General features: G+C 39.0%; 1 protein-coding gene across 1 annotated transcript in view; it reads right to left on the bottom strand.

Annotated features, from left to right (window-relative positions):
• The window catches only part of ABI3BP (ABI family member 3 binding protein), a 185183-nt gene that overhangs the window by 60486 nt on the left and 105465 nt on the right, over positions 1-19232 (bottom strand). Inside the window, exons 23-29 of the mRNA XM_063304721.1 lie at positions 6149-6217; positions 5705-5776; positions 4258-4326; positions 3802-3873; positions 3301-3369; positions 1054-1095; positions 472-543 (exon numbers count right to left, since the gene is read on the bottom strand). Coding sequence (XP_063160791.1) covers positions 472-543; positions 1054-1095; positions 3301-3369; positions 3802-3873; positions 4258-4326; positions 5705-5776; positions 6149-6217 — 465 coding nt within the window. The remainder of the gene's footprint in view (positions 1-471; positions 544-1053; positions 1096-3300; positions 3370-3801; positions 3874-4257; positions 4327-5704; positions 5777-6148; positions 6218-19232) is intronic.

Here is a 19232-nt window from a genome sequence, read left to right as displayed (position 1 = left end):
GGATATGAGCAAGGTTTTCTATTATTGATTATTACCAATTGTTCTTTTTTCTTGGATTGCCTTTTATTTTATTTATTTATTTATTTTCTATCCTGCCTTTATTATTTTTATAAATAACTTAAGGTGGTGAACATACCTAATACTTCTTCCTCCTCATATATTCCCCATAACAACAACCTGTGAGGTGAGTTGGGCTGAGAGAGAGTGACTGGTCCAAGGTCACCCAGCCGGCTTTCGTGCCTGAGGTGGGACTAGAACTCACAATCTCCCAGCCTGTTGCCCTAACCACTAGACAAAACTGGCTTTTTCTTTAAGCCTCCCAGAGTTACAGTGTTAAATAAATTTAATAAATAAAAGCTCTCTTTCTGCTAAAAGGACAAAACTAATGAATTTTTTCCCCCAAATTATATAAGCTTTTTTTAATGCACAGACACACAGAGAGAATTTAAATACAATAATATAGAATTTTACCAGGTTTTGGATGTAGCATGTGTGGGTTCACTGTTGTTTTAAGGGTGGAAACCTGATGCTTGACCTTTGCATCTGAAAGAGAAAAAAATCTTCAAAATTATTAAGATGTAAGTAAGGTCAGGTCTGGCATTTTAAAATTGAAGGTGAAGATGAAGAAACATGCTGTGGATATGAAGTGAACAAAATCAGCCACACAAAAGGGTTGAGAAAGAATAGGCTCAATACATGTATAAAATTAGTGATTCATGGAAATTTCAGGAGCCAGCTTAAAAGAGAAATGTGAATTACAAACATGGAGGAGTTGACTGCAGTATAACATGGCCACTTCCAGCTATTTTCATATATGACTGAATCACTGTGCAAGAAAAGAAAGAAAAAGCAGTGCTGTGGAAAAATAAATGGAATGGTTAAAAGTCTTCAGTGATAAGTGACTAACAAACCTAGAGAAAAGATGGGTTTTAATGAAAAAAACAACAACAACAGATGATGTTAGATGATCTTATAGAAAAGAAAATGTAATGGATTTCTGGACAAGAAAGTAAAACAAGAAAATCAATCAGTGTGCCAGGAAAACACTATTACCTACTATTGGAAGTTCATTGCTAAACGTAATAGGTTCCAATACTGTACCGGGGAAAAAAGGGAACTATTAGAATATGGAAAACCTTTCATAATGGCTGTAACTACTGCACTGATTTACAAACAGAAAAAAATGTTATAGCTTTAAAGACAGAATTTGATACATAATCTTAGAAACTAATCAGAATTGTGGAATAACCAGGTGTATCAAGAAGCTGCCTTAGTAACGATTATCTGTGGCTGTTGGGTAGCTGGATGAAGGCATAACTTTTATACCTTTTGTTCCTGGTTTCAGCTATTATTGTTCTTTTGGTTCTAAAATTATAGATTTCTACTTGTGCTTTTCTTGACTGTTTCTTTAGTTGTTGTAAAATGTAGTTTTCTGACACCAGAAAGACAGCATAGAAATATTTTAAAGTTATATATAAAAATACAGTGCTTTTCTAATTTAGCTTTAAAATTCATATCATTAGGAAACAACTCATCCCTAATAACTATGATCTGAATGTGACTTTTTTCTGTTCTGTCAATCAGTTAAAACTTCATGTTCAAGTACAGGCTTGTCCTTGTTTCGCATCCTGCAAAAAAATAATGACTGCTCAAAATTTAATATATAAAATGATTTATTGTTAGCCCTAAATTTCTCAATTTCTACCCAGAAAATGGATTTTTGATGAATCAGCAAAGCCTCTACAGCACTGAAATTGTGCTATCAAGGCTGTATGAGTTGGGACATTTTCTACAAAGCCTACTTTAACCTTTAAGTCTTTTCCACACATTTTGAATACAATTACTTTGAAAATGTGCTTGTGGTTTATTTGTTTAGTCGCTTCCGACTCTTCGTGACTTCATGGACCAGCCCACGCCAGAGCTTCCTGTCAGTCATCAACACCCCCAGCTCCCCCAGGTACGAGTCCGTCACCTCTAGAATATCATCTATCCATCTTGCCCTTGGTCGGCCCCTCTTCCTTTTGCCTTCCACTCTCCCTAGCATCAGCATCTTCTCCAGGGTGTCCTGTCTTCTCATTATGTGGCCAAAGTATTTCAGTTTTGCCTTTAATATCATTCCCTCAAGTGAGCAGTCTGGCTTTATTTCCTGGAGGATGGACTGGTTTGATCTTCTTGGTATGCAGAGGGAAGGTCTTTCTATGTAGGATTTTATATATGTGGACCTCCATTTAACTAAAAAACCCTGACTTCCTTACAAATGGTTGCACATTCAGTGGATCCCTCCCTGCAGTTGACAACAATGGGAAAGGCTGCATCTGATGAATAACATAGAGGGAACTACACAGCTCTGAGTCACCACATTCAAATTAATCTTCAACTGAACTAATGCAAACAGCTATAGAAACAACAACAACAAAAACTCCTGTGATGGATACTATAACCTTAAGGCTATTGCTATTCTGGGCTTTCCTCCAGCATTTAGGTTCTGTATTTCAACAGTGTAGTGTAATGCTACATACATTACAGACAAAGAATACCAAGAGTAAGTTAGTAGGTATAGAACACTAAGGCTGAGATTGAATAATGGCTCACATTTCTTGACCAAGAAGACAGTCATATAAATGGAGGTGAGCCAACAGGCAAAGTCTAAAAGATATTTCATTCAATTAAAACAAGTTAAATGTTATAGTATCTGACTGCTTACAAAGATAACATAAGCATTATTCAGCTGAACATTTCTGTTTTCTTTCAACGATTCAATATTGTATGCTGCAGCATCCCTAAATCTGATTAAATCAATATCTGTATTCAGTCCATTGTTTTGTCTTCTGCTTTCTAACAAACTCTATGAAATCTGTATTAAAAAAAGGACATATGTCCTTGATTAAATACATCAAATTAATACTAATAAAAAAGGATTCCTTCAAAATCAGCTATTTATATTCATTGAAAAAATGTACTGGTTATTGTTTTTTAAATTAAAGGACTGGAAAGCCATAGTAAAAATGAGTTAGTTGACTACAGAGAAATCCACCATAATTTTTAATGCACCAAGATGAACATCATGTGATCAATAATTTATGTGGCAGGACAAAAACAGCTGGTAGATTACATCCTCTTCAATGATTCAAATAGTATCTATATAAGTACTGAGCTGTTATATGTGACCCCATGAGAATGTCTTCCAAAGTTCTGTTTAGTCCAGAAACTCCATGTGTCTAAGTAGCTGCCTAAAATACATTATATATCAACCATCACACTGCACGCAATTTTATTAAACTCATAAGAACACATAATTACCAGGCTTAGTAATGGGGAGTTCTGGTGTGGTCAATAGCTGAGGAAGATAAATATCAGCCTCAGTTGAAACTGGAAAAAAGCAAACAACCCCAAATTCAGTTCAGGATGTCCAGACAGAAGAACATGGTAACAGCTAAGGACACAAAGATGCCTCAGAGGGGTTCAATCTGAACATGTAATTGTCATGCATGGTCCTCCGATGAAGAAATGGATAGTCTCAGATCTTTTTTACTCCTCTTACTATAACAGGAAACTTTAGGTTGTACTGTTACTTTTCTGGAGATTGGAAGTCTATTTCTATTTCACTTCTATAAAGGGAACATGTTGAGTGTTGTACTGCATTCACGATGGGATCAATATACAGTGTATATAGAAATAATGCCTTTTTGATTTCAGGAAGCTCTGGATTTCATGTTCATGTTGTCTAAGAATCAGCTAGAGAGAATCAAGAAATTAACCCGTAAACAGGGAGAAAGAAGTATTTAAAAAAGGTCACTCTACCAGGTTTCCTCTCTGGTACTTCTGGCATGGGTTGTTTAGATTTTGATGGAACAGAGCCTGGTTCCAAAGAAGCTGAAAGGAAGGTCAGGTTCAGAATTAATTCCTTCCTATATGAAATTAATTCATTCTTATATGAAGATACAGGACTCAAAATATAGTATCTGTAATTATAGCTTACTAAAGGATTTGGAACTGAATAAAGAAAGAAGCTGCAGACGGTAATGGGGGTTAAACTTAAGAAAAGCGGACATCAAAATCAGCATCAGAGAAACACCTTTTTTATTCTAGGCTTCTGTGTATTGTGGTACTAGGGTACATGGGACCCATGAGCACGTCTTACAAAGTTCTCCTTAGTCCAGGAGGACATTGTGTCTGTGTAGTCACCATTAGTCCATTATCTACAAAAAACCCCATTGCATACAATTTTATCAAACGCATATAACAACACATAATTACCAGGCTCAGTAATGGGGAGATCTGGTTTGGTCAATAGTTTAGGAAGATAAATATCAGCATCAGCTGGAACTGGAAAACAAGCAAACAACCGCAAATTCAGTTCAGGATGTCGAGAGTGTAGGACATGATATCAGCTAATTCCCCCAAGATGCCTCAGAGGCTTTCCACCCTACAATGAAATTGACATGTGTGGTCCTCCGAGGAAGAAATACATAGTCTCAGATGAGTTCATTCTTCAGTTATGGAGTATAACTAGAAGATTTGGTCTGTATGGTGGGATATCTTCAAACTGCAAGGTCTACTTCTGTTCCCATTGTATTAAGGGGATATGTTCCGGGTTGACCTGCATTCCTGATTGGGTCAATATGTTTAGCAATTATGCCTTTTTAATTTAAATAAATTCTGGATTTGATATGCATTTTTCATAAGTATATACAAAAGAGATTCCAGAAGTTATCTTGTAAGGAAGGAGAAAGAAGAAGTTAAAACAAGTTACTCTACCAGGTTTCCTCGGTGGTACATCTGGCATGGGTTGTTTAGATTTTGGTGGAACAGGGCTTGGTTCAAAAGACGCTGAAAGGAAGGTCCAGTCCAGAATTAACCAATATTGTTACATCAAGCTACGGGATTCAAAATGTACTTATATCTGAATAAAAGTTTTGGAACTGAAAAGAGAAAGAAGTCCCAGAGGGCAATGGGGTTAAACTTTAGGAAAGCGGACACCAAAATTAGCATCAGAAAAATGCCTTTCGTGGTGGTGGGTTTTTTTATTCTAGGCATCTGTGTACTGTGTTGCTAGAGTACATGGGACCCATGAGCACATCTTTCAAAGTTCTGCTTAGTCCAGGAGGACCTTGTGTCCATGAAGATGCCATTAGTCCATGTTTATGTAACAAAAATGCCACTACATAAAATTTTACCAAACGCATATAACAACATCTAATTACCAGGCTAAGTAATGGGGAGTTCTGCTGTGGTCAATAGTTTAGGAAGGTAATTATCAGCCTCAGCTGGAACTGGAAAACAAGCAAACAACCCCAAATTCAGTTCAGGATGTCAAGACTGAAGGACATGATATCAGCGAAGTCCCGCAAGATGCCTCAGAGGCTTTAACCCTACAATGAAATTGACATGTGTGGTCCTCCGAGGAAGAAATACATAGTCTCAGATGAGTTCATTCTTCAGTTATGGAGTATAACTAGAAGATTTGGTCTGTATGGTGGGATATCTTCAAACTGCAAGGTCTACTTCTGTTCCCATTGTATTAAGGGGATATGTTCCGGGTTGTCCTGCATTCATGATTGGGTCAATATGTTTAGCAATTAGGCCTTTTTAAGTTAAAGAAGTTCTGGATTTCATCTACATGTTTTCTAAGTATATACAAAAGAGATTCCAGAAGTTATCATGTAAAGATGGAGAAAGAAGAAGTTAAAAGAAATTACTCTACCAGGTTTCCTCTGTGGTACTTCTGGCATGGGTTGTTTAGATTTTGGTGGAACAGGGCTTGGTTCAGAAGAAGCTGAAAGGAAGGTCCAGTCCAGAATGAACCAATATCATTACATACAGCTACAGGATTCAAAATGTACTTATATCTGAATAAAAGATTTGGAACCGAAAAGAGAAAGAAGTCCCAGAGGATAATGGGGGTTAAACTTTAGGGAAGCGGACATCAAAATTAGCATCAGAGAAACGACTTCGGTGGTGCTGGGTTTTTTTATTCTAGACATCTGTGTATTCTGGTGCTAGAGTACATGGGACCCATGAGCACGTCTTTCAAAGTTCTCCTTAGTCCAGGAGGACCTTGTCCCTATATAGTCACCATTAGTCCATTATCTAACAAAAATCCCACTGCATACATTTTTATCAAACGCGTATAACAACACATAATTACCAGGCTCAGTAATGGGGAGTTCTGCTGTGGTCAATAGTTTAGGAAGGTAATTATCAGCCTCAGCTGGTACTGGAAAACAAGCAAACAACCCCAATTTCAGCTCAGGATGTCGAGACTGAAGGACATGATATCAGCTAATTCCCCCAAGATGCCTCATAAGGCTTTCCACTCTACAATGAAATTGACATGCGTGGTCCTCCGATGAAAAATACATAGTCTCAGATGAGTTCATTCCTCTGCTATGGAGTATCACTGGAAGATTTGGTCTATATGGTGGGACAATTTCAGACTGCAAGGTCAACTTCTCTTCCCAATGTATTAAGTGGATATGTTCCGGGTTGTCCTGCATTCACGATTGGGTCAATATGTTTAGCAATTAAGCCTTTTTAAGTTAAAGAAGTTCTGGATTTCATATACATGTTTTCTAAGTATATACAAAAGAGATTTCAGAAGTTATCATGTAAAGATGGAGAAGGAGGAAGTTAAAACACGTTACTCTACCAGGTTTCCTCAATGGTAGTTCTGGCACGGGTTGTTTAGATTTTGGTGGAACAGGGCTTGGTTCAAAAGAAGCTGAAAGGAAGGTCCAGTCCAGAATTAACCAATATTGTTACATCAAGCTACAGGATTGAAAACGTAAGTATATCTTAATAAAAGATTTGGAACTGAAAAGAGAATGAAGTCCCAGAGGGTAATAGGGGTTAAACTTTAGGAAAGAGGACCTCATAATTAGCATCAGAGAAACGACTTCGGTGGTGCTGGGTTTTTTTATTCTAGGCTTCTGTGTATTGTGCTGCTAGGGTACATGGGACCCATGAGCATGTCTTTCAAAGTTCTGCTTAGCCCAGGAGGACCTTGTGTCTATGTAGTCACCATTAGTCCATTATCTAACAAAAATCCCACTGCATACATTTTTATCAAACGCATATAACAACACATAATTACCAGGCTCAGTAATGGGGAGTTCTCGTGTGGTCAATAGTTTAGGAAGGTAATTAGCCTCAGTTGGAACTGGAAAACAAGCAAACAACCTCAAATTCAGCTCAGGAGGTCGAGACTGAAGGACATGATATCAGCTAAGTCCCGCAAGATGCCTCAGAGGCTTTCCACCCTACAATGAAATTGATATGTGTGGTCCTCCGATGAGGAAATACATTGTCTCAGATGAGTTTATTCCTCTGTTATGGAGTATCACTGGAAGATTTCCTCTGTATGGTGGGATAATGTCAAACTGCAAGGTCTACTTCTGGTCCCATTGTATTAAGGGGATATGTTCCGGGTTGTCCTGCATTCATGATTGGGTCAATATGTTTAGCAATTATGCCTTTATAATTTAAAGACGTTCTGGATTTCATATACATGTTTTCTAAGTATATACAAAAGAGATTCCAGAAGCTAACTTGTAAAGAAGGAGAAAGAAGGAGATAAAAAAAGTTACTCTACCAGGTTTCCTCAATGGTAGTTCTGGCACGGGTTGTTTAGATTTTGGTGGAACAGGGCTTGGTTCAAAAGAAGCTGAAAGGAAGGTCCAGTCCAGAATTAACCAATATTGTTACATGAAGGTACAGGATTACAAATACAATGTCTGTGTAATTATATCTTAATAAATGATTTGAAACTGAAAAGAGAAAGAAGTCCCAGAGAGTAATGGGGTTAAACTTTAGGAAAGCGGAGATCAAAATTAGCATCAGAGAAACGCCTTTGGTGGTGGTGGGTTTTTTTAATCTAGGCATCTGTGTATTCTGGTGCTAGGGTACATGGGACCCATGAGCACATCTTTCAAAGTTCTGCTTAGTCCAGGAGGACCTTGTCCCTATGTAGTCACCATTAGTCCATTATCTAACAAAAATCCCACTGCATACATTTTTATCAAACGCATATAACAACAGATAATTACCAGGCTCAGTAATGGGGAGTTCTGCTGTGGTCAATAGTTTAGGAAGGTAATTATCAGCCTCAGCTGGAACTGGAAAACAAGCAAACAACCCCAAATTCAGTTCAGAATGGTGAGACTGAAGGACATGATATCAGCGAAGTCCCCCAAGATGCCTCAGAGGCTTTCCACCCGACAATGAAATTGACATGTGTGTTCCTCCAATGAGGAAATACATTGTCTCAGATGAGTTTATTCCTCTGTTATGGAGTATCACTGGAAGATTTCCTCTGTATGGTGGGATAATGTCAAACTGCAAGGTCTACTTCTGGTCCCATTTTATTAAGGGGATATGTTCCAGGTTGTCCTGCATTCACAATTGGGTCAATATATTTAGCAATTATGCCTTTATAATTTAAAGAAGTTCTGGATTTCATATACATGTTTTCTAAGTATATACAAAAGAGATTCCAGAAGCTAACTTGTAAAGAAGGAGAAAGAAGGAGATAAAAAAAGTTACTCTACCAGGTTTCCTAAATGGCAGTTCTGGCACGGGTTGTTTAGATTTTGGTGGAACAGGGCTTGGTTCAAAAGAAGCTGAAAGGAAGGTCCAGTCCAGAATTAACCAATATTGTTACATGAAGGTACAGGATTAGAAATACAATGTCTGTGTAATTATATCTTAATAAATGATTTGAAACTTAAAAGAGAAAGAAGTCCCAGAGAGTAATGGGGGTTAAACTTTAGGAAAGCGGAGATCAAAATTAGCATCAGAGAAATGCCTTTGGTGGTGGTGGGTTTTTTTTTTCTAGGCATCTGTGTATTCTGGTGCTAGAGTACATGGGACCCATGAGCATGTCTTTCAAAGTTCTGCTTAGTCCAGGAGGACCTTGTGTCTATGTAGTTGCCATTAGTCCATTATCTACCAATAATCCGACTGCACAGAATTTTATCAAATGCATATAGAAACTGATAATTACCAGGCTCAGTAATGGGGAGTTCTGCTGTGGTCAATAGCTTAGGAAGGTAATTATCAGCCTCAGCTGGAACTGGAAAACACGCAAACAACCCCCAAATCAGTTCAGGATGGTGAGACTGAAGGACATGATATCAGCTAAGTCCCCCAAGATGCCTCAGAGGCTTTCCACCTTAAAATGAAATTGATATGTGTGGTCCTCCAATGAGGAAATACAATGTCTCAGATGAGTTCATTCCTCTGCTATGGAGTATCACTGGAAGATTTGGTCTGTATGGTGGGATAATTCAGACTGCAAGGTCTACTTCTGGTCCCATTGTATTAAGGGGATATGTTCCGGGTTGTCCTGCATTCACGATTGGGTCAATATGTTTAGCAATTAGGCCTTTTTAAGTTAAAGAAGTTCTGGATTTCATATACATGTGTTCTAAGTATATACAAAAGAGATTCCAGAAATTATCATGTAAAGATAGAGAAGGAGGAAGTTAAAACAAGTTACTCTACCAGGTTTCCTCTGTGGTACTTCTGGCACGGGTTGTTTAGATTTTGGTGGAACAGGGCTTGGTTCAAAAGAAGCTGAAAGGAAGGTCCAGTCCAGAATTAACCAATATTGTTAAATGAAGCTACAGGATTCAAAATATAGTGTCTGTGTAATTATACCTTAATAAAAGTTTTGGAACTGAAAAGAGAATGAAGTCCCAGAGGGTAATAGGAGTTAAACTTTAGGAAAGAGGACCTCATAATTAGCATCAGATAAACGACTTTGGTGGTGCTGGGTTTTTCTATGCTAGGCTTCTGTGTATTGTGCTGCTAGGGTACATGGGACCCATGAGCATGTCTTTCAAAGTTCTGCTTAGCCCAGGAGGACCTTGTGTCAATGTAGTCACCATTAGTCCATTATCTAACAAAAATCCCACTGCATACATTTTTATCAAACGCATATAACAACACATAATTACCAGGCTCAGTAATGGGGAGTTCTGCTGTGGTCAATAGTTTAGGAAGGTAATTAGCCTCAGTTGGAACTGGAAAACAAGCAAACAACCTCAAATTCAGCTCAGGATGTCGAGACTGAAGGACATGATATCAGCTAATTCCCCCAAGATGCCTCAGAGGCTTTCCACCCTACAACGAAATTGACATGTGTGGTCTTCCAATGAGGAAATACAATGTCTCAGATGAGTTCATTCCTCTGCTATGGAGTATCACTGGAAGATTTGGTCTATATGGTGGGACAATCTCAGACTGCAAGGTCTACTTCTCTTCCCATTGTATTAAGGGGATATGTTCTGGGTTGTCCTGCATTCACGATTGGGTCAATATGTTTAGCAATTAGGCCTTTTTAAGTTAAAGAAGTTCTGGATTTCATATACATGTTTTCTAAGTATATACAAAAGAGATTCCAGAAGTTATCATGTAAAGATGGAGAAAGAAGAAGTGAAAACAAGTTACTCTACGAGGTTTCCTCTGTGGTACTTCTGGCACGGGTTGTTTAGATTTTGGTGGAACAGGGCTTGGTTCAAAAGAAGCTGAAAGGAAGGTCCAGTCCAGAATTAACTAATATTGTTAAATGAAGCTACAGGATTCAAAATATAGTGTGTGTGTAATTATACCTTAATAACAGTTTTGGAACTGAAAAGAGAAAGAAGTCCCAGAGGGTAATGGGGGTTAAACTTTGGGAAAGCGGACCTCATAATTAGCATCAGAGAAACGATTTCGGTGGTGGTGGGTTTTTGTCTTGTAGTCTTGTCTGTGTATTGTGCTGCTAGAGGACGTGGTTCCCATGAGCACATCTTTCAAAGTTCTCCTTAGTCCAGGAGGACCTTGTCCCTATGTAGTCACCATTAGTCCATTATCTACCAATAATCCGACTGCATACAATTATATCAAATGCATATAGAAACAGATAATTACCAGGCTCAGTAATGGGGAGTTCTCGTGTGGTCAATAGTTTAGGAAGGTATTTATCAGCCTCAGTTGGAACTGGAAAACAAGCAAACAACCCGAAATTCAGCTCAGGATGTCGAGACTGAAGGACATGATATCAGCTAATTCCCCCAAGATGCCTCATAAGGCTATCCACCCTACAATGAAATTGACATGAGTGGTCCTCTGATGAAAAATACATAGTCTCAGATGAGTTCATTCCTCTACCATGGAGTATCACTGGAAGATTTGGTCTATATGGTGGGACAATTTCAAAACGCAAGGTCTACTTATCTTCCCATTTTATTAAGTGGATATGTTCCGGGTTGTCCTGCATTAACGATTGGGTCAATATGTTTAGCAATTAGGCCTTTTTAAGTTAAAGAAGTTCTGGATTTCATATACATGTTTTCTAAGTATATACAAAAGAGATTCCAGAAGTTATCATGTAAAGATGGAGAAGGAGGAAGTTAAAACACGTTACTCTACCAGGTTTCCTCAATGGTAGTTCTGGCACGGGTTGTTTAGATTTTGGTGGAACAGGGCTTGGTTCAAAAGAAGCTGAAAGGAAGGTCCAGTCCAGAATTAACCAATATTGTTACATCAAGCTACAGGATTGAAAACGTAAGTATATCTTAATAAAAGATTTGGAACTGAATAGAGAATGAAGTCCAAGAGGGTAATGGGGGTTAAACTTTGGGAAAGCGGACATCAAAATTAGCATTAGAGAAACGCCTTTGGTGGTTGTGGGGGGGTTTGTCTTGTAGTCATATCTGTATTGTGCTGCTAGAGGACGTGGTTCCCATGAGCATGTCTTTCAAAGTTCTCCTTAGTCCAGGAGGACCTTGTGTCTATGTAGTTGCCATTAGTCCATTACCTACCAATAATCCCACTGCATACAATTTTATCCAATGCATATAGAAACAGATAATTACCAGGCTCAGTAATGGGGAGTTCTGCTGTGGTCAATAGTTTAGGAAGGTAATTATCAGTCTCAGCTGGAACTGGAAAACAAGCAAACAACCCCAAATTCAGCTCAGGATGTCGAGACTGGAGGACATGATATCAGCTAATTCCCCCAAGATGCCTCAGAGGCTTTCCACCCTACAATGAAATTGATATGTGTGGTCCTCCGATGAGGAAATACATTGTCTCAGATGAGTTTATTCCTCTGTTATGGAGTATTACTGGAAGATTTCCTCTGTATGGTGGGATAATGTCAAACTGCAAGATCTACTTCTGGTCCCACTGTACTAAGGGGATATGTTCCGGGTTGTCCTGCATTCACGATTGGGTCAATATGTTTAGCAATTAGGCCTTTTTAAGTTAAAGAAGTTCTGGATTTCATATACATGTTTTCTAAGTATATACAAAAGAGATTCCAGAAGTTATCATGTAAAGAAGGAGAAAGAAGAAGTGAAAACAAGTTACTCTACCAGGTTTCCTCTGTGGTACTGCTCGCACGGGTTGTTTAGATTTTGGTGGAAGAGGGCTTGTTTCAAAAGAAGCTGAAAGGAAGGTCCAGTCCAGAATTAACTAATATTGTTAAATGAAGCTACAGGATTCAAAATATAGTGTGTGTGTAATTATACCTTAATAAAAGATTTGGAACTGAATAGAGAATGAACTCCAAGAGGGTAATGGGGGTTAAACTTTAGGAAAGCGGACATCAAAATTAGCATCAGAGAAACGCCTTTGGTGGTGGTGGGTTTTTGTCTTGTAGTCATCTGTGTATTGTGCTGCTAGAGGACGTGGTTCCCATGAGCACGTCTTTCAAAGTTCTCCTTAGTCCAGGAGGACCTTGTCCCTATGTAGTCACCATTAGTCCATTATCTACCAATAATCCGACTGCATACAATTTTAACAAATGCATATAGAAACAGATAATTACCAGGCTCAGTAATGGGGAGTTCTGCTGTGGTCAATAGTTGAGGAAGGTAATTATCAGTCTCAGCTGGAACTGGAAAACAAGCAAACAACCCCAAATTCAGTTCAGGATGTTGAGACTGAAGGACATGATATCAGCGAAGTCCCCCAAGATGCCTCAGAGGCTTTTCACCCTACAATGAAATTGACATGCGTGGTCCTCTGATGAAAAATACAGTCTCAGATGAGTTCATTCCTCTACTATGGAGTATCACTGGAAGATTTGGTCTATAAGGTGGGACAATTTCAAACTACAAGGTCTACTTCTCTTCCCATTGTATTAAGTGGATATGTTCCAGGTTGTCCTGCATTCACGATTGGGTCAATATGTTTAGTAATTAGGCCTTTTTAAGTTAAAGAAGTTCTGGATTTCATATACATGTTTTCTAAGTATATACAAAAGAGATTCCAAAGGATCTAATTTGTAAAGAAGGAGAAAGAAGGAGATAAAAAAAGTTACTCTACCAGGTTTCCTCAATGGTAGTTCTGGCACGGGTTGTTTAGATTTTGGTGGAACAGGGCTTGGTTCAAAAGAAGCTGAAAGGAAGGTCCAGTCCAGAATTAACCAATATCATTACATACAGCTACAGGATTCAAAATGTACTTATATCTGAATAAAAGTTTTGGAACTGAAAAGAGAAAGAAGTCCCAGAGGGCAATGCGGGTTAAACTTTAGGAAAGCGGACCTCATAATTAGCATCAGAGAAACGACTTCGGTGGTGCTGGGTTTTTTTATTCTAGGCTTCTGTGTATTGCGCTGCTAGGGCACATGGGACCCATGAGCACATCTTTCAAAGTTCTGCTTAGTCCAGGAGGACCTTGTGTCTATGTAGTAGCCATTAGTCCATTACCTACCAATAATCCCACTGCATACAATTTTATCAAATGCATATAGAAACAGATAATTACCAGGCTCAGTAATGGGGAGTTCTCGTGTGGTCAATAGTTTAGGAAGGTAATTATCAGCCTCAGTTGGAACTGGAAAACAAGCAAACAACCCGAATTTCAGCTCAGGATGTCGAGACTGAAGGACATGATATCAGCGAAGTCCCCCAAGATGCCTCAGAGGCTTTTCACCCTACAATGAAATTGACATGCGTGGTCCTCTGATGAAAAATACAGTCTCAGATGAGTTCATTCCTCTACTATGGAGTATCACTGGAAGATTTGGTCTATAAGGTGGGACAATTTCAAACTACAAGGTCTACTTCTCTTCCCATTGTATTAAGTGGATATGTTCCAGGTTGTCCTGCATTCACGATTGGGTCAATATGTTTAGTAATTAGGCCTTTTTAAGTTAAAGAAGTTCTGGATTTCATATACATGTTTTCTAAGTATATACAAAAGAGATTCCAAAGGATCTAATTTGTAAAGAAGGAGAAAGAAGGAGATAAAAAAAGTTACTCTACCAGGTTTCCTCAATGGTAGTTCTGGCACGGGTTGTTTAGATTTTGGTGGAACAGGGCTTGGTTCAAAAGAAGCTGAAAGGAAGGTCCAGTCCAGAATTAACCAATATCATTACATACAGCTACAGGATTCAAAATGTACTTAAATCTGAATAAAAGTTTTGGAACTGAAAAGAGAAAGAAGTCCCAGAGGGCAATGCGGGTTAAACTTTAGGAAAGCGGACCTCATAATTAGCATCAGAGAAACGACTTCGGTGGTGCTGGGTTTTTTATTCTAGCCTTCTGTGTATTCTGGTGCTAGGGCACATGGGACCCATGAGCACATCTTTCAAAGTTCTGCTTAGTCCAGGAGGACCTTGTGTCTATGTAGTTGCCATTAGTCCATTACCTACCAATAATCCCACTGCATACAATTTTATCAAATGCATATAGAAACAGATAATTACCAGGCTCAGTAATGGGGAGTTCTCGTGTGGTCAATAGTTTAGGAAGGTAATTATCAGCCTCAGTTGGAACTGGAAAACAAGCAAACAACCCGAATTTCAGCTCAGGATGTCGAGACTGAAGGACATGATATCAGCTAATTCCCCCAAGATGCCTCAGAGGCTTTCCACCCTACAATGAAATTGATATGTGTGGTCCTCCGATGAGGAAATACATTGTCTCAGATGAGTTTATTCCTCCGTTATGGAGTATCACTGGAAGATTTCCTCTGTATGGTGGGATAATGTCAAACTGCAAGGTCTACTTCTCTTCCCATTGTATTAAGGGGATATGTTCCGGGTTGTCCTGCATTCACGATTGGGTCAATATGTTTAGCAATTATGCCTTTATAATTTAAAGAAGTTCTGGATTTCATATACATGTTTTCTAAGTATATACAAAAGAGATTCCAGAAGCTAACTTGTAAAGAAGGAGAAAGAAGGAGATAAAAAAAGTTACTCTACCAGGTTTCCTCTGTGGTACTTCTGGCACGGGTTGTTTAGATTTTGGTGGAACAGGGCTTGGTTCAAAAGAAGCTGAAAGGAAGGTCCAGTCCAGAATTAACCAATATCATTACATACAGCTACAGGATTCAAAATGTACTTATATCTGAATAAAAGTTTTGGAACTGAAAAGAGAAAGAAGTCCCAGAGGGCAATGGGGGTTAAACTTTAGGAAAGCGGGCCTCATAGTTAGCATCAGAGAAACGACTTCGGTGGTGCTGGGTTTTTCTATGCTAGGCTTCTGTGTATTGCGCTGCTAGGGCACATGGGACCCATGAGCACATCTTTCAAAGTTCTGCTTAGTCCAGGAGGACCTTGTGTCTATGTAGTTGCCATTAGTCCATTACCTACCAATAATCACACTGCATACAATTTTATCAAATGCATATAGAAACAGATAATTACCAGGCTCAGTAATGGGGATTTCTGCTGTGGTCAATAGTTTAGGAAGGTAATTATCAGCCTCAGTTGGAACTGGAAAACAAGCAAACAACCCCAATTTCAGCTCAGGATGTCGAGACTGAAGGACATGATATCAGCTAATTCCCCCAAGATGCCTCAGAGGCTTTCCACCCTACAATGAAATTGATATGTGTGGTCCTCCGATGAGGAAATACGTTGTCTCAGATGAGTTTATTCCTCCGTTATGGAGTATCACTGGAAGATTTCCTCTGTATGATGGGATAATGTCAAACTGCAAGGTCTACTTCTGGTCCCATTGTATTAAGGGGATATGTTCCGGGTTGTCCTGCATTCACGATTGGGTCAATATGTTTAGCGATTAGGCCTTTTTAAGTTAAAGAAGTTCTGGATTTCATATACATGTTTTCTAAGTATATACAAAAGAGATTCCAGAAGTTATCATGTAAAGATGGAGAAAGAAGAAGTGAAAACAAGTTACTCTACCAGGTTTCCTCTGTGGTACTGCTGGCACGGGTTGTTTAGATTTTGGTGGAACAGGGCTTGGTTCAAAAGAAGCTGAAAGGAAGGTCCAGTCCATTAATTAACCAATATTGTTACATCAAGCTACAGGATTGAAAACGTAAGTATATCTTAATAAAAGATTTGGAACTGAATAGAGAATGAAGTCCAAGAGGGTAATGGGGGTTAAACTTTAGGAAAGCGGACATCAAAATTAGCATCAGAGAAACGCCTTTGGTGGTGGTGGGTTTTTGTCTTGTAGTCATCTGTGTATTGTGCTGCTAGAGGACGTGGTTCCCATGAGCATGTCTTTCAAAGTTCTCCTTAGTCCAGGAGGACCTTGTGTCTATGTAGTCACCATTAGTCCATTATCTACCAATAATCCGACTGCATACAATTTTATCAAATCCATATAGAAACAGATAATTACCAGGCTCAGTAATGGGGAGTTCTCGTGTGGTCAATAGTTTAGGAAGGTAATTATCAGCCTCAGTTGGAACTGGAAAACAAGCAAACAACCCCAAATTCAGCTCAGGATGTCCAGACTGGAGGACATGATATCAGCTAATTCCCCCAAGATGCCTCAGAGGCTTTCCACCCTACAATGAAATTGATATGTGTGGTCCTCTGATGAGGAAATACATTGTCTCAGATGAGTTTATTCCTCCGTTATGGAGTATCACTGGAAGATTTCCTCTGTATGGTGGGATAATGTCAAACTGCAAGGTCTACTTCTCTTCCCATTGTATTAAGGGGATATGTTCCGGGTTGTCCTGCATTCACGATTGGGTCAATATGTTTAGCAATTATGCCTTTATAATTTAAAGAAGTTCTGGATTTCATATACATGTTTTCTAAGTATATACAAAAGAGATTCCAGAAGCTAACTTGTAAAGAAGGAGAAAGAAGGAGATAAAAAAAGTTACTCTACCAGGTTTCCTCTGTGGTACTTCTGGCACGGGTTGTTTAGATTTTGGTGGAACAGGGCTTGGTTCAAAAGAAGCTGAAAGGAAGGTCCAGTCCAGAATTAACCAATATCATTACATACAGCTACAGGATTCAAAATGTACTTATATCTGAATAAAAGTTTTGGAACTGAAAAGAGAAAGAAGTCCCAGAGGGCAATGGGGGTTAAACTTTAGGAAAGCGGGCCTCATAGTTAGCATCAGAGAAACGACTTCGGTGGTGCTGGGTTTTTCTATGCTAGGCTTCTGTGTATTGCGCTGCTAGGGCACATGGGACCCATGAGCACATCTTTCAAAGTTCTGCTTAGTCCAGGAGGACCTTGTGTCTATGTAGTTGCCATTAGTCCATTACCTACCAATAATCACACTGCATACAATTTTATCAAATGCATACAGAAACAGATAATTACCAGGCTCAGTAATGGGGAGTTCTCGTGTGGTCAATAGTTTAGGAAGGTAATTATCAGCCTCAGTTGGAACTGGAAAACAAGCAAACAACCCCAATTTCAGCTCAGGATGTCGAGACTGAAGGACATGATATCAGCTCATTCCCCCAAGATGCCTCAGAGGCTTTCCACCCTACAATGAAATTGATATGTGTGGTCCTCCGATGAGGAAATACATTGTCTCAGATGAGTTTATTCCTCCGTTATGGAGTATCACTGGAAGATTTCCTCTGTATGATGGGATAATGTCAAACTGCAAGGTCTACTTCTGGTCCCATTGTATTAAGGGGATATGTTCCGGGTTGTCCTGCATTCACGATTGGGTCAATATGTTTAGCGATTAGGCCTTTTTAAGTTAAAGAAGTTCTGGATTTCATATACATGTTTTCTAAGTATATACAAAAGAGATTCCAGAAGTTATCATGTAAAGATGGAGAAAGAAGAAGTGAAAACAAGTTACTCTACCAGGTTTCCTCTGTGGTACTTCTGGCACGGGTTGTTTAGATTTTGGTGGAACAGGGCTTGGTTCAAAAGAAGCTGAAAGGAAGGTCCAGTCCAGAATTAACCAACATTGTTACATCAAGCTACAGGATTCAAAATATAGTGTGTGTGTAATTATACCTTAATAACAGTTTTGGAACTGAAAAGAGAAAGAAGTCCCAGAGGGTAATGGGGGTTAAACTTTGGGAAAGCGGACATCACAATTAGCATCAGAGAAACGCCTTTTATGGTGGTGGGTTTTTTTATTCTAGGCTTCTGTGTATTCTGGTGCTAGAGTACATGGGACCCATGAGCACATCTTTCAAAGTTCTGCTTAGTCCAGGAGGACCTTGTTTCTATGTAGTTGCCATTAGTCCATTATCTACCAATAATCCGACTGCATAGAATTTTATCCAATGCATATAGAAACAGATAATTACCAGGCTCAGTAATGGGGAGTTCTGCTGTGGTCAATAGTTGAGGAAGGTAATTATCAGTCTCAGCTGGAACTGGAAAACAAGCAAACAACCCCAAATTCAGTTCAGGATGTTGAGACTGAAGGACATGATATCAGCGAAGTCCCCCAAGATGCCTCAGAGGCTTTCCACCCTACAATGAAATTGACATGCGTGGTCCTCTGATGAAAAATACAGTCTCAGATGAGTTCATTCCTCTACTATGGAGTATCACTGGAAGATTTGGTCTATATGGTGGGACAATTTCAAACTGCAAGGTCTACTTCTCTTCCCATTGTATTAAGTGGATATGTTCCAGGTTGTCCTGCATTCACGATTGGGTCAATATGTTTAGCAATTAAGCCTTTTTAAGTTAAAGAAGTTCTGGATTTCATATACATGTTTTCTAAGTATATACAAAAGAGATTCCAGAAGTTATCATGTAAAGATGGAGAAAGAAGAAGTGAAAACAAGTTACTCTACCAGGTTTCCTCTGTGGTACTGCTGGCACGGGTTGTTTAGATTTTGGTGGAACAGGGCTTGGTTCAAAAGAAGCTGAAAGGAAGGTCCAGTCCATTAATTAACCAATATTGTTACATCAAGCTACAGGATTGAAAACGTAAGTATATCTTAATAAAAGATTTGGAACTGAATAGAGAATGAAGTCCAAGAGGGTAATGGGGGTTAAACTTTAGGAAAGCGGACATCAAAATTAGCATCAGAG

Source organism: Candoia aspera, chromosome 5 (genome assembly GCF_035149785.1).
Source record: "Candoia aspera isolate rCanAsp1 chromosome 5, rCanAsp1.hap2, whole genome shotgun sequence".
Classification (NCBI taxonomy): Eukaryota; Metazoa; Chordata; class Lepidosauria; order Squamata; family Boidae; genus Candoia; species Candoia aspera.
Note: the sequence above shows the minus strand (reverse complement) of the source record. Positions and strands in the feature narration are given on the sequence as shown.